Source organism: Salvia splendens, chromosome 8 (genome assembly GCF_004379255.2).
Source record: "Salvia splendens isolate huo1 chromosome 8, SspV2, whole genome shotgun sequence".
In the NCBI taxonomy this organism is placed as follows: domain Eukaryota; kingdom Viridiplantae; phylum Streptophyta; class Magnoliopsida; order Lamiales; family Lamiaceae; genus Salvia; species Salvia splendens.
The window spans coordinates 12,364,708-12,381,491 of NC_056039.1; the positions used below are offsets into that span (position 1 = coordinate 12,364,708).

Below are 16,784 nucleotides of genomic sequence, written 5' to 3' on the forward strand. Positions count from 1 at the left end.
TGAAGTATATTCTGCATGACTTATAGTGTACTATTTTTTCATTATATTGATCATATAGTGATGCATATGATGTTTATAGTGAAGTAAATATGATGTTTGATAATTTACTGAAATAAAGTGAACTAATTTTATCTTAAAGTGCACCATCTTCGATCTTCTCATAATTCAGTTATGAGATGGTGAAATCAACTATTGTGATAAAATAGTGAATTAGCAAATCCGGAAGTCGACAATTGACTATGGAGAAATCATCTTTTGCAATGATATACAGATATAGTAGATCGTGAAATCAACAAGTGAGATGGAGAAATAAGCTCTTGCAGTGAAGATTTCACAATTGGTGATGAAGATTGCTGAGCGTGAGCGTAAACAATGAAGATTGCAGCAATCAACATGAGTCTTGCTATGTCTTGTTGAAGAAATGGAATTTGTCGAGGAAGAGGAGGTTCTATTGTTGTTGCAACGCAGCACCACGTCGACGGCATCGGAAACTTCTTAGTGGCTGGCAGTGATGGACGTGAGGGATATGAAGTTGTAGGAGGTGGAAGAGGAGCAAGAGAAGGTAAGGGCGCGGGCATGGAGGTCTGCCGGTGCTGCAAGCGGTGGCGGAGTGGAAGAGGGCATTGTCGAGGTTGATTTTGTGTGAGAAATTCTGATTGAGATTGTGTGGTTCTACCATAAAATTTGGTTTCCAATAATGGCCTTATTCTATTTTTGTTAATTAAATAGGAAAGATTTGTTGCCTTTATTTTTAGCCTTTGAATTGACATAGTATGTGATTGAGATTTATTCTCTAGTTATACACTTAAAATTAGTTAGACCTTAATCACTCCTCTGCTCCATAAAACATCAAATTTAGACTAAAAATAATAAAAAGATTTAGTTTTCACGGTGCCAACTTTCAAGCGGTTTATTGATCAAAACCCCACATTGTGGGCAATGTTAGAAAACTATAATCAAGGGCTTTGCAAAGAAAACTATAATCAAGGGCTTTCCAAAGATACGCTTGATCACATCGAATTTCAATGAACCTATTAGTTAATAAAATTAGTTAAAAACCCAAATTATTAATATATTTACAAGAAACTAAACTTAATTTTATTACACTAGGAAATTTTCTTCCAATTAATTATAGCTAATTCAACAATTATATTTTTTGAATATAATTAAAATAGTAGTATAAAATTAAAACTTAAAATTGTTTAGAAGTCATGGTTCTTTTAGACCCCAACATGACTTTGTGTCTACAGCCAGTATGATTTTACGGAGCAATACACAGTTGGCACCTGAAATCACAATTTTATAACAAATCTAATAGAAAGATGAATATACAAATCTAAATAACAGTCCTTAAAGTATGAACAACATAACAAAAACAATAACCAAAAATAAGAAAAAAAAATATAGCAAAAAATCTCAAATATTAAAAACATAAGTATGAACTATAAAAGAGAGTTAATAAAGCTAAATTATGACAAATATTAAAAAATTAAGAAACGCTAGAAGGAGGGCTTGAACCTCCGACCTTGTGGTTAACAGCCACACGCTCTAACCAACTGAGCTATTCCAGCTTGATGCTTTGTTACCAAAATGTATGCTGTTATCTTGTTAATAGAATAGGAGTATAATGAATGCTCATTTTCATTTTTGTCGTCTGATATTAACACTGAATAAACATGCTCGGAACTATATCCCATACAGCTTAATAACCAACTACAAAAACAATGAAAATTAATAGGAGCTTAAGTTTGAAGCATAATGTAAACTAATCTACTAATATCATAATACTATAAGAGGGTGTTCCGTTTGCAAGATTGTATCTCGGGATTAAATTTGTAGTGTGTTTGGTTCATGAGATTCAACCCTACAACTCAATCTTAGATGGATAATCATGGTATAATTAGTCATAGCTAACCCCCTATGACTAAAATAATCTCATAACTCAATCTTAGATTATATCTTACTATTATTTTATCTTGGATACCGAACACCACTTGAATATTATTCTCATATCAATATATACAGGTCATGTAGGAGTACTATATTACATACTCTTCACTGTACATACATAGATCAAATGTAAATCTTCCATTAGGAACATGATCACATCAATTTTATCAATTAACATTAGGCTAATGTTTAACATCTTCAATGCCAATCAGCCTAACTTTCATCTTCTTTATTCTCTTCAGCTGCTTCACCAAGTCGAGCCGTTCATCCAAGTAGGGAGACGGGATCTATTCAATGGAGACAACGCAAAAAAAAAAAGGCAAAAACTTGGAAAAAAACGCGTACCAACAAGAAACTTTAAGCATACCAGATTAGGCATGTATTTCTTGATTGCAGCAAACATAGCTGCATGCCCTACAGCAGAAACCTGATCAAACAGACAAACTCTTTGTTAAGGATCTAATTCCTCAACGTCGAATTCCGGTTACAATCAAGAAACGAGTGCCGAAGGTATCGAGCGCCCAACGCGTTGGGTCGGCGATTGCTCCGGCGGAGGGCGGCTGAGCGCGAGAATGATCTCGTCGGCAGCCTTAAGAGGAGTTTCTTGAAGCACAAATAATTGAGCCAATTTCACGATAATTTCATAGATAGATTGAATGAATATTGTAGAAGACTCCACACATATTTATAATATGTGTGGATACAAAAAGATATGCTAAATCGCTATAATATCTAAACAAAGAAGATATGCTAAATCCCTATAATATCTAAACAAATTAATAATAATAGAAATACTCGTATCAACTCCCCCGCTGTTAAAATCCACCTTGTCCTCAAGGTGGGAACCAAGAAGCAAAAAGGAGAGTTGAAATCAGAAGCTTCGGCGAGGCAACTCCTCCTAGATCAAACATACAGCGAACAACTGAACGTCTCCCTTCTTCACCTCCATAAAAAATCAATAAAGGTAGACTAATGTGTTCGTCCAAATTCAACGATACAATGGAAAGTTCTGCCACAGATTCATGAATGCTCAAACACGACGTGTTATTTCGCGGAGGAATCAACCTTGCATCGGCGTCGAGCGGTGGCAATCGAGGCTTCCTGCTTGTAATATCACTGACATTCACATCCACATAGACACCAGCAATTATGCGCAAACCTGTGTAAGCACCATCTCCTTTCTTTCCCCAACAATTCTAAACAATAGATTTTGATTGCACTTGAACAACATGGAATGAGGCGATGACCTTCGGCACTTCCTCAATGGAATCGTCCTCCTCTACATCATCTAACGATGTCTCTTCTTTTATATTTTTCCTCTCTCTCGCAACACCTACTTCTAACCAAGACTCTTCCTTTCCACTAATATTGGGGTTGCGTGACGACGATAACATGGCTGGTGGAGACGGCTCATCATCTAACAATTCTTCCTCCTCATTTTTCAATGAGCTCGGGACAACAGCTTGTGGATGTGGATTAGCGGCCAATAATGGAGATGTCACGGGCAGTGGTTGCAAGGGCCGGTAAGCCCCTGGTGAGGCGGCAGGCGACAACCCTAAGGATGATGTCGGACTTGACTGCTGTGGCGGGCGATCTGATTGCCTCGGCGGCGGCGTTGCAGCCGCAACAGGCAGTAGCTCTGCCGAGCAGTGGTGACCTGGTGGCAGCGGCGGTGGTATAGACCATGAGGGTTTGTATTCGTGCCGCCAGTGGTGATACTCAGCATAGGGATTTCATGGGGGCACGTCCGACGAATAGGGTGGGTGCCTTAAAGTCGAGGTCACGTATTGCCTCGGCTGCTCGTATGAAGAATCCAAGTCGGTGTAGGGAGACTTCCGGTATAGTGGTAGTTCCGGCAGCGGAGGAGCACGAGTTTCTCCAACACGGTGACTGGAAGTTTGGAAGGGCGGAGCCCAGCCGGTTGGACGACGCCTAGGCGCTCCCGAATCGAAATCCGCATAGGGTTGTCGTCCATACGCTGCCTTTGACGCATGCAAATTTTTCACACGGCGATCGATTTCTTCACATCGTGATTCCAGCATGGACTCTAATTTGTCGAACCGGGCCATGATCTTCTCTAGCCAGGCGGAGGAATCTAGCTCGTCCCCGAAAAGTCACGCGGCGGATTGCTGCCCTCCGGTTTATCGCGCAGGGGCAGCTGCGGTTGGCCATCTCCGCGGCGGTTGATGGCCGACAATCGACGCGACGGATCTCCGATCAATTCCTGAGCGTTGCCTCTGGTGAGGAGGTCGGCTGGCGGAACTAGGTCGTCATCGATCCTCTTGTATATATCATACCTTGTGGGCCTTTTCCTCAGTTCAGGAGGCTTCTCAAATAACTCCCGAACACCAGGCAGCTTCTTGGCGGCGCCAAAGTACCTATAACCGGGACCCCTGCCGCTAGGGTTGGGCACGTCGACGATGTTGCCATCCAAATCAGTCATCTTCGCGGAGTACCTCGAGTAATTGTGTCCTCTCAGCTCCACGATGCGGCGCTCCCAACGCACCTTCTCTTGGATAAGCTTGTCGATCTCGTCGTTCAGGCCCCTGATGCAGTGCTCTCCAAGGCCTTCGTTCTGGATCTCAGCGACTTTCCGGCTGATTTCGTGCATGATTTGCTGGCCCAACTTGTCGGCCTCCGCCAGATCGCAGCACTCCGATGCCAGGTAAGGGCGGTGTTGCTTTGGTGGCCTCTTCTCCTCCTCTTTCATGGTGATGAAATGATTCAGCATGGACTGCGCTTTCTCTTCGTTCCGAGCCATGGCGGAAGAATTGGGGAGGAATTAGGATTTTTTTTGGTGAAGAAGGTATCTTCTTCTTTTTTTTGACAGAATATGGAGGGTGAGATTTGGGTGATGGATGAAGAAGACGGAGGATGAGCTCTGGATGAAAGCACCAGTTGTTAAGGATCTAATTCCTCAACGTGGAATTCCGGTTACAATCAAGAAACGAGTGCCGAAGGTATCGAGCGCTCAACGCGTTGGGTCGGCGATTGCTCCGGCGGAGGGCGGCTGAGCGCGAGAATGAACTCGTCGGCAGCCTTAAGAGGGGTTTCTTGAAGCACAAATAATTGAGCCAATTTCACGATAATTTCATAGATAGATTGAATGAATATTATAGAAGACTCCACACATATTTATAATATTTGTGGATACAAAAAGATATGCTAAATCCCTATAATATCTAAACAAAAAAGATGTGCTAAATCCCTATAATATCTAAACAAACTAATAATAATAGAAATACTCGTATCACTCTTTCATCTTGATCGTAAACATGGACGGAAAGATGCTCAAACACGAAGAAAATGTTAAATCTTTGATTAAAATGACTGCGCTAAAACCAGCTTACTGGAAGTAGCATTAGTATTGCTACTGGAATGAGTGTGAACATGTCTGATGTTGTTCTATAAATCTTCTTCCTCTCCCTCTGCGTCACTCTATGGCCGTGCAGCCTCTTCTGCACGAGCCTCATGGTGTACGAGATATCCACGAATAGCAGCTGTGTGCCCATCCAGACATCCTAGAATATTTTAAGGTTGTATGTATCAATACGAGTTTTGACATAGACTATCTGAGTTCAGACATAATATCATTCGACACGATGCTAGCAGCTACAAGATCACCCGTGTACTTTTGAGGATATTGCGTTGGAACGTCTTTTGTTTTGATTGCCATGAAGTTAGGAAGGCTTCATTTTCACCTTGAAATGAAGATGAAGTACTAATAGCCTGCCATTTCCAGCAAAAATTTCTCTTCTTTAAGTCAAAATTGTTCTTCTAAATCGATAATCCACACGTAAAACGATACGTAAACAGATAAGCTGCCGATGGTTTCAGCATGTTTGGTGAAAATTTCTAGTGATTGATCAATGAGGCCTACCTGATTTTGGCTATGCTTTTCAATTCTGTTGATTTCAGCCGGTCTATAACGTGTATCCACTGCAGAAGAGCTCTTCGTGCCATTCATCCATAAAGACGGCCTCATGTCAGGATTGTTCTTCTCCACAATCTTTGGCATTTCACTGCAAGAAAATGAACAGAAGAATGCAGTTTCATACACATACACACACGCACCTCATAGACGCATTTTTGTTAATGAATCGTGTTATGGAGCTTACACTGTTCCATCATAAGCCACCCAGTAATCCTCCAAACACGTAGACAGTAACGCTTGAATGCTCACATCCGAGAAAAAAAAATTACACACTAAAATTAAGAGGCTTGGTTAGAACAAAACCGGTAAGTATTGGAACATTTTGAACACCTTCTAGGCAAGAAGTCTAACTCTCTGCTTGAATTGGAGGGTGCTTTGATCTCCTTCTCTCTTGATGCAGCTGATTGTTATATGCCGCGTAAAAGTTCAGCCATCCGATCTCATCGAGTATCACCTGTTTTAGAACACAGTTTATGTTAAACGATACAAGAATTACGATCATAGAGGATATTACTTTTTACTGTTGTATTTTATTCATTGTATAACTCTCCTCTTAAAGAGGTTCAATACATCTGTACACAAGGAAGGTTTCCTAAATAACACCAATCTATTCTACGCCAATTATGCTCCCAATCTTCTTAATTGATTCCCACAAATCACCTTAATTGATTGACGAAATCTTCCCATTCTAACACCCCCCTCAAGCTTAGTAGTAGGGTCACCAATACTTAGCTTGCCCAACGCGTCTTCAAAACTCCTAGAACTGACTGCTTTGGTGAGAATGTCCGTCAACTGATCCTCTGACCATCACAAATGGAAATTTCACGATTTCTTTCTCAATTTTCTCCTTGATGAAGTGTCTGTCGACTTCCACGTGTTTGGTTCTGTCGTGTTGCACCGGATTTTCAGCAATGCTTATTGCCGCCTTATAGTCGCAATACAGTTGGCTTTTCTGAGATTGAAAGCCAATTTCTGTCATCAACCTTCTTAGCTAAAGTAATTCCGTCAACCCACTTTTGATTCCTCTGAACTCTGCCTCCGCACTGGATAGTGCCACCACCTTCTGTTTCTTGCTCCTCCAAGTCACTAAATTCCATCCGACGAAGGTGAAGTAGCCGGAGGTGGACGGCCTATCTACTGGGTAGCCGGCCAAGTCCGCATCTGTGTACCCACTTATCTCTAGATGTCCTTTCTTCTTGAACAACACTCCATGACCAACGGTTTTTCAAGTACTTCACAATTCTCAACGCATCTTCCATATGATCAGTCTGTGGTAAATGCATGAACTAACTCACAACTCCGACTGCGTAGATTATATCTGGTCTAGTATGGGAGAGATAAATGAGCTTCCCAACTAAACGCTGATACCTACCACGATCTGCCAGCTCAGCACCTTCCACGATCCTCAGCCCATGATTCACCCCAATTGGTGTGTCAGGAAGCTTGAAATCTAGTAGCCCAGTTTCAGCAAGGATGTCGAGATTGTATTTCTTCTACCTAAAAAATATTCCCCATTTGAATCTCAATACTTTGATCCCTAAGAAGTGTTTGAGGTCGCCCAGATCTTTCATCTCGAACTCCTTAAACAAACTATCTCTCAGCTTCTTGATTTCTTCTGCATCATTACCGGTAATAATCTTATCATCTACGTAAATTATCAGACAAGTTACCTTCCCTTCTTGCATTTTGATGAACAATGTATGGTCCGAGTGACTCTAGTGGAATCCATACGAAACCATAACATCAGTGAACCTCCCAAACCATACTCTCGGTGATTGTTTCAACCCATACAAGGTCTTCTTCAAATGGCAGACTTCTCCTTTTTCGAATCCTTATGTGAAACCCGGTGGTGCCTCCATATATACCCTCTTCTTCAATTCACTATGCAGAAAGGTGTTCGTGACGTCGAACTGGTAAAGAGGCTAGTCTTGATTAGTTGCAATCGAAAGAAGAACTCTTATTGTGTTCATCTTTGCGACTGGCGAAAATGTTTCTACATAGTCCACTCCATATGTATGAGTATATCCCTTTGCTACCAGCCGTGCTTTATACCTTTCAATGGATCCGTCTGGTCTCCTCTTAATTGTGAACACCCATCTGCAATCAATTGGCCTCACTCCCTCTGGCAACTTACTCTTATCCCACGTCTGATTTCGAGCTAGGGCATCCATTTCCTTCAGCATGGCTACCCTCCAGTGTTTGTGCCGCATAGCTTCCTCCGCTGAATATGGTATCTCTTCCTCCTCACACAGTGCAACTTCAAATGCTTGCGCCATCTTTGACAAATGACTGGTGACACTATTTGCTATCGCATAGTGTGTATTCTTGCCAATATTTTATGGGGAATACCTTTTTGGCGGAACTCATCTGTTCGCCCGTGGTGGCAATATGTACCGCCCGGTATCTTCATCAACTGTGACCTCCTCTGCTCTGGAGATGTTGTCGGTGATCCCTTGCAACTCATCTCCCCCTGCCTCATTACTACCAGTTCCAGGTGAGTTATCAGAGTCAACAATATCGGAGTCGGGGAGAATACTACATTGGATATCAGGAGAGGATCTTGATCCGGGGCACTGAGTTGGCTGGGCTGTTCCACTGAGATCTGCTCGGTGGTTCTGGCAACCTTCTCGGGTGGGTTAGCAGCTAGGTAGCTTGGTAATGTCAACCAACTTAGTGGGTCACTATTTCTGCTCTCCCCTTCTCTCTTATCATTATCACTCTCCCCCTGACTACTAAGGTGGTGGAAAAAATATTCTGATTCCAAGAAATTACAATTCATCGTGACATGGACTCGTTTGGCTTTGGGCTCATAGCAACGGTACCCCTTTTGACTCACCCCATACCCCACAAAAATACATTTCACAGCACATGGTAAGAGTTTGGTCCGTTCGTGTATCGGAATATGTACAAAAACTGACCTTCCAAAGATTCTAGGTCGGAGGGTCAAAGGTTGTGGAATTTTAACTTGTGTTGAGAGGACTTCAAGAGGGGTTTTAAACTCCAAGGCTCGGGTAGGCAAACGGTTTACTAGGTAGGCTGCAGTGGCCAAAGCTTCAGGCCAGAAATGTTTTGGTGTTTGGGATTCAAGGAGCATTGCTCTAGTCATTTCAAGGAGGATACGATTTTTTCTTTCTGCCACACCGTTCTGTTCCGGTGTGTGAGGACGTGTGGTTTGATGAAGAATCCCATTATCCCTACAGAAGGCTCTCATACCCGAGTTGACAAATTCCCCCCTCCCCCATTGTGAGACCAAAGAGTATGGATATTTTTTTGGTACTGATTTTGCATAAGTTTACAAAAGTGTATAAAATGAGACACGACTTCGGACTTATGCTTCATAAAATAAACCCATACCATACGAGTGCAATCATCCACAAAAAGTAAAAAATATCGAAATCCTTGACCCCCCACCACTGGTGCGGGTCCCCATATATCAGAATGCACTAAAGAAAACAAAGTCTCAACATGTGTGTTACTTAACTGGTAGGATTGTCTACGGCTTTTGGCCAAGATACAGGTTTCACAATGCAAATTCTGGGAAAAACTGGGAAATAACAAATTTAAATAACTTGCAGAAGGATGACCTAGGCGACGATGCCACAACCAAGCCTCTCGATTTGCAGACCCGTGAGTTAGCAATGCGGTTCCTTTTTGAGCTATCTCGTCAACGTAGTACAACCCATTCTTCTCAGTGCCACGTCCAATAATCTCCTTCGTCCTGATATCCTGCAGTAGACAAAAATTAGGCTGCATTAGTAAGGAGCAATTAAGTTCTCGAGTGACATGGCTAATCGATAATAGCTTATGTGATAGAGACGGGACATAGAGGCAGTTTGACAACTTTAATGTTGATGATATGTTTATTGTCCCGGCCCCTTCAACATTCGACACCTCTCCACTGGCTGTTTGAACGCATGCTTTTCCCGGTTTCGTGGGTTCAGTGATGTCAGAGGTATCATAGGTCATTGTATCCGTTGCCCCACAATCAAAGATCCACGTGTCATTTTTTTCCTCACAAGAAGAGACTGCACAAACAGTTGACAAATTTCCGAGTATTTCAAAACGATTCTTACAAGAAATAAGTTCAACCCCATCTATTTTTTGACAAATTGGGGCATTACTTTTATTTTCGAAAGTATTGAGGTCGGTTTGCAAGGTTTGCATAGTTGCGGGATCCGGAGGTAAACAATGGGGTGCAATATATGTTGTTTGAAAACTGGAGGGGCTAGATTGCAAAAATGCATCAAGCCCTAATTTACCACTTGTTTGCGCCGCTTCCTCATTCACCCTACTTGCCATATTTGCACTGGCGATTCCTCCTCCGTTCATCTCCTCAGTCGGTCGCCGGTCGCCACTGATGCCTCGGGTTGACGCGGCCTCGGTGTTGCCCCCGACGGCGGCAGGCATTTCGTCTCCAGCCACTGACACGGCTACACGACCGCCGCCTCTGCCTGGTGTCGGTTGTCCTCCTCTGCTCGAGTTCGGTGGCGGTGGCCAGCCGTATTTGGCTTCCCACCACTCCGGGAAACCCACCACCTCGAAGCAGGTCTCCTTGGTGTGCTTCTTTCGGCCACATACCGAACACACCATCTTAGATCTGTCTTCTTCCGTTCGTCGACTCCAGCTATGACCGCCGCTGCCGCCACCGCTCCTTTGTGATTGAGGCGGTCTACTTCGCACCGCTAGGCTGGCACCTACCCCCTACAGTGTATTTTTCTCCTCGTTGTAGGCAGGTTAAAGGACGTTCATCCTTGCATCCTCCCTCCTTATCGTGGCGTACGCTTCATCCAACGAGGGAAACGGTTCCATCTTGAGAATTTTCCTCTTTGTATTTTCATACTTGTCGTCTAGGGCAGTGAGTAATTGATACACCCTATCTTCTTGTGTACAATTGTCGTAGATCTCGACATCCTCTTGATACTTCATCGGATTTGGTGACTTTTGGTCGATTGCTAGCCATAGTTCTTGTAATTGAGTCCAAATCTCCTCTAACGTTTCTCCTTTCTATTTCAGAGTGGTTGCTCGGCGGCGGAGGTCGTAGACTTGTATTCTATCCCCGCCGCTGGAGCACGTCATGGCTAGGCTCTTCCACACCTCACTGGTTGTTGCGTGTTTGGATATTCAGCATACTATCTTTGGTTCAATGTTTTGAACCAACCACATGAAGACACAATGGTCCGCCTGTTGCCACCGTGCAAAGGCCAGATTTATCTTCGACGGATGAGAAGGATGCCCGGTGAGTTGGGAGATCATTCCGCTGCCACTAATGGCTCTCTCCATCAATACGACCCCCAACGAGTAGTTTTCGCTGTTCAGTTTGCAGCCGATATCCAACGGTTTGGTGTCCACCACGATCTCCTATGGTGGGTTATGTTGCTGGTTATCTGCTGTGTTTGTCATGGCAACACTGTTGCGCATGAAGTTTGCAAACATCCTTGCAAACTCTTCTGTCTCCTTTCTGTCGGTAACGTTATGTTTGGTTTCATTGGATTCTGACATCCTTTTACTGGTTTTCACAGGTTTTGGTTACAATTGGTCGGGAAAGGTATAGACGATGATGAGATTTCTCTGAGTCACAGGAAGAAATCCCGCTCTGGTACCACGTTAAACGATACAAGAATTACGATCATAGAGGATATTGCTTTTTACTGTTGTATTTTATTCATTGTATAACTCTCCTCTTATAGATGTTCAATACATCTGTACACAAGGAAGGTTTCCTAAATAACACCAATCTATTCTATGCCAATTAAGCTCCCAATCTTCTTAATTGATTCCCACAATTCACCTTAATTGATTGACGAAATCTTCCCATTCTAACATTTTTAAGCCACCTGATGTGCTATATCACTAATTTGATCATCAACTATGTATGCAAACAGACCTCCATCAGGAGTTGATATTCGGATAGTGTTAAGAATTCCGGATATATGAACAGGACACCGCACTCCAAGTAGCTGCAAAAGAACACGAGACGCGCTCACTATATCCTCAAGCCAACGACACCAAAAACACAAAAAATACCTGGCAAAATCCCTTGTTTGCTTGTCAAGAACCCGAATGCCATGCCTAGATAAGAACAACCGTGTTTCTCTTCCAAGATAAGCAAACAACGCGAGAGTGGCCAAACTGTTTTCTCCAACCTGCCAATATCATCTCTACATGAGACATTATTGAAAAGTTCAAAACAAAAAAAGGTTAAGGTTACCTCATTGCTAAGAATACGCATGTTGCTAGCGACAATCTCCCTATGGAACGCTGCGCAGAGTTGTCTCTGAACTAGACAGATCCAAAACTCAACATCATCAACATTTTTATGAGGAAGAATCCTACTTCCGAAATAGGACAGAAAATCCTCCTCGAACACGGCCTCAGTTGCTAGAGAATGCAGCTTATCAAGAGTTATTAAACTGTTTGCTGCATCCATGAGCTCAAACAAGGCCTCCGCGATTGAATCTGAGAATACACAACACGAAAGTCTCTCTGATCCTAACTTTCGTATACCTGCACAGCACGTAATGGCCATGACTGTCCCTGCAACACCACTGAATTTTTATGCTTTAGAGCTCAAACTAGCTAAAGAAAATACTAATGATTTTGTAATCAGACTAAACTCCTTTTATTCGTTCGAGTGACTGACCTCCCTGCGTACTATGTCGTCCATTTCTTGAACAATTTCATGAAAGAACCCGATATTCGTGGAGGCTCCACCATCTTGAATCATTCCACTAGCTTCAAATTCTTCGTGTTTAGCTGATTTTCTATGACATCCCCTAGGAAGCTTGCCTTTGGAGATAGGGTGACACGTAGCAATTGGAAGAAGGATTATAACGCGATTGGAACTAAACATGTACGTATGAAAGTGGCGAGCATGTTCGACTTACATGTTGAGGACCGGGGAAGGATAGTTGGTGCGATTGTGCGAGAGAAAGAGCTCCACCTCTATTACTGCCATCAGCAACGCATAAACTGCAACCTGATATGCTATGTGTTTGTGCCACGCGTGCACATCGATGCCAATCCACGCCATGACCAGCGTAGGCCGTGTTCCCTCCAATGCAAGATCCTTCACTGCAGCAGAGAAGCTTCTAGCTGACACATGCAGTGTTCATACAAGGCAGTTTACGTGATTGAACTTCACATCATTAGTCAACTTAGTGTCCTACAACAGAGATGATGACGTGGACGACAGCGCGCCATGCTGGAATCGTGATGTGGACTCACGTGTGAACAAGAATTTTCTCAAACGCAAAAGTTGGTTTTTCAGGACATGTTGTTTAAAACTATTGTTGATGAGACAAGGTATGTTCAAGTTCAACCTCTCCTCAAATAATGCAGATTTCCTGCGTTGGAAATACAATTTTGATAGTATTAGAAATGAGCCACTCACCCCTTAAAAGGCCTTATAAGGGGGAGGGTTATCCATACTTATATAGAGGAGCTAGGATCATCACCAAGTCGATGTGGGACAAGATTTAAAAGTTTTAACACGCCCCCTCACATGTGGAGCGGGCCCAAATCGATGATGGTTTTCTCTTTATCTCTTATCTACCTCTCGAGTGGAAGACCGATGTCCTTTCCGGCCCGCATTGATGATGGTTCTCTTATCTCTTGCATTGCCTACCCACGTGATGGAAGACCGATGTGCTTTCCGGCCCACACGTGAGGGGGTGTGTTAAATTCTCTAAAAATTCTGTCCCACATCGACTTGGTGAAGATCGCATCTAATCTATATAAGTGTGGATAACCCTCCCCTTATAAAGCCTTTTAAGGGGTGAATGGCCCATTTCTAATAGATAGTAATATGGAATCAAAATCATGAGATTGTAAATTCGTTTTGCACTGCTAAATTCAAAAGACAATATGTGGGCTAATTACATTCAAATGCAATAGGAGTATAAACTAATTAGGTAACTAATTATATCATCTATCTTCAAAATTATCTGTAAGAGTAACAGAGAACCAAAAAGTGGCTTACGGGTTGAAGCGCAAAGTGAAGCTTAAAGCCATTGAAACAACTAAGTAGCAAAAAGAGAGAGAACAATGGAGTTGGTGGGTTTATATACTAGTACAACTTAAATTCAATCGAAAATATCGAAATAAGATCAGGATCAAACTGAGATCGGCAAATTTAATTTCCATTATAAAATGATGATAATGTTCATAGTGATTTACGCTTAATTCAGTAGCTTGTTAAATATTACAACTGTAACGTCATTATAGAATAAATTATCATCATATATTGGTCCAATTAATTGCTCAATTTTCTAGACGGTATCGACTATTATCCAATTTTCAGTCGTTTCGAAGAGGACTATTGTGACTGCCGTCATGAATCCAGAATCATGATCATTAGAGCATCCACGACCGTGCTCTTGCCAGCGGTACGGTTGTAGGCCCGGGCCCACTTTTTCTGCCTGCTCTCTGGCAAGAGCACAACACCTATAGCTGTGCTCTTCCGCAAGGACGAGCACAATTAATTTAAAATTCAATTAAACAAAAATATTTCCATAATACTAAAAGTCATTAAAAAAACCTAAATAATATTACAAATGGCAAATAAAATAAAAACGACATAATTAAAATCCTAAAAATTAAAAATTACATAATTAAAATACTAAAAATTAAAAAAACCACCACTCGTTGCTGAATTTCGCCCATATGTGTTTGATTAGGTCTTCTTGTAGCTGAATGTGGGTTCGGGTATCACGCATTGTGTGCCTTGTCTCGATCCTCTGGCCAGCCGTCGTATGCTCACCTCGGCGTGGGGGAGACCTCGCTGTTGAGCTTCCGGCTTCATCCTCGTTTTAGAAGCTAGCCGCCCTCGGCCCTTCGTCGGCTATAATCATGTTGTGTAAGATAATACACGTGAACATGATGTCGGCTATATTATTCACGTACCATAGCCGAGCCGGGGCCTTCACAATGTTGAATCGGGCTTGAAGGACCCCGAAGGCTCTTTCGACGTCTTTCCGCGCGGACACTTGATGCTGCGCAAAAAGAACCTGTCTCGGGTCGTGCGGGTTGCTGAGCGTCTTCACGAAAGTCGACCACCTTGGGTAGATACCATCGGCGAGATAGTAACCCATGTGGTATGTAGTTCCGTTGACGGTGAAGTCGATCGCCGGTGCTACACCATTCATCACATCATTGAAGAGGGGTGACGAATAGAGCACGTTCAAGTCGTTGTTGGATCCGGCAACGCCGAAATATGCATGCCAAATCCATAGGCGGTAGTCGGCGACCGCCTCAAGGATAAGTGTTGGGCCGCCGCCTTTGTGACCGCTTAAGTATTGCCCTCTCCAAGCAGGCGGGCAATTCTTCCATCTTCAATGCATGCAGTTAATGCTGCCAAGCATTCCGGGAAAGCCATGGACTGATTCGTGAAGACGAAGCAACCGTTGGCAATCATCGGTGGTGGGTACCCGAAGGAATTCATCCCCGAAAGCTGAACGAACGCCCTCGCAAAAATTCTTTAGACAAAGGATTCCAGTGGACTCACCGATATGCAAATACTCGTCGAAGATGTCGGCCGTTTGCCCAGTAGCGAGTTGTCGGATGACACACGTACACTTCTGCAACGGCGTGATACTTTGCCGGCCGGCTGCATCTGGACCTGTTTGGAAGAATTCAACACGTGCGGACAATGTGTTGACAATTCGCATAAACAAGCGCTTTGACATGCGAAAACGGCGCCTGAAGTAATCTGCCGGAAACCGCGGCTTGTCGGCAAAGTAGTCGGCAACGAGCCTTTCGTGGGCTCCCTCCCGGTCACGATGGATGTAGCGGCGAGTTGATCTAGTTCGTTGAGGAGGAGGAGCGGGGTATTCGCCGCGACATATGCTTCGTAAGCGGCACGATGTTGTTCGTAGTATTCTTGTTCTTCGCGCTCCGCTTCCGCCATAAGATGGGTGAAATCCATTTGAGGTTTTGAGTGAGGGATGAATGTGTTGATAGTTTGTATGAGAATTATGAATGAGAGATCATTTGATGTGATAAATGGATGATGAGTGTGTGTATTTATAGATGATTTTGGGGAAAAAAAATTCAGAAAAACGGGCAAAAAACGGCCATATTTTTGGGATGTGGAATTTTTTTTATATTTTTTTATCATTATTTAAAATTGAATAACGAAATTTAAATAATAAAAAAAATATTCAAAGGCAACGGCTATGCCGTTGCCCAATCGCGTGCCGCCACGTCGCCTGCTCGCTGGCAAGGCGCTGCTCGATGCATCGAGCAGTGCCGTGCCAGCGCCGCGAGCGCAGCGGCGGCGAGCCTCGTCCTTGCCGTTGGCACGGACGGACGCGGGGCCGGCGTCCACCGTTGTGCATGCTCTTATAGCAGTAATCAGCTTCAGACGCAGAAACTTTTGTTTATAGGGGCTCTTTTTGCTTCAAAATAGTCCAGTTCAGTGTTAGAAGCAGCGATAATTTCAAAATCTCATCAAAATTAGTTCAGGTCAACGTTAGAAGCCGTGATAGTTTCAAAATCTCAATTTTTTAGGAATGAAAAAAAGTATAAATATACCGCTCTAAGTTACACATTTTTCTTTTTGGGATATCACACGATAAATGACATACTCCACAAAATAATATTACATACATTCATGCCGAAAAAGAAATACTTCACCTAAGTTGGGACTGAGAGTATATAAAATCATACTATCATACAACAAATTACAAACACAATAGTCATAAACTAATTCAATACTTGTAAAATTATTTAATTTACATAGATTATATTGAAAGAAAATTGAATTATTACTACTTATTTTGTAACATTGAATTACTATGAATATTTATTAAAATTTTGTGTACAACTCTTTAAATACAAAAGAAAATTTTACACTCTATTTTAAACAAAACAATTTGATAGGAGTACTATTTAAAAGAAAGAA

General features: G+C 42.6%; 1 protein-coding gene and 1 non-coding gene across 2 annotated transcripts; both read right to left on the reverse strand.

Annotated features, from left to right (window-relative positions):
• Positions 1–1,497: 1,497 nt before the first annotated feature.
• TRNAN-GUU lies at positions 1,498–1,571 on the reverse strand. Its single transcript has one exon. It is a non-coding gene; the product is annotated as a tRNA-Asn (tRNA).
• A 2,474-nt stretch (positions 1,572–4,045) lies between these two features.
• On the reverse strand, positions 4,046–4,711 carry LOC121745761 (pre-mRNA-splicing factor ISY1 homolog). Its single transcript, XM_042139717.1, has one exon. It carries the CDS (start codon positions 4,709–4,711, stop codon positions 4,046–4,048), a length of 666 nt encoding a protein of 221 aa, XP_041995651.1.
• Positions 4,712–16,784: the final 12,073 nt, after the last annotated feature.

Bases quoted from the DNA above. Each gene is read 5' to 3' on its own strand.
- LOC121745761 (XM_042139717.1), bottom strand. From the start codon at position 4,711: ATGGCTCGGAACGAAGAGAAAGCGCAGTCCATGCTGAATCATTTCATC.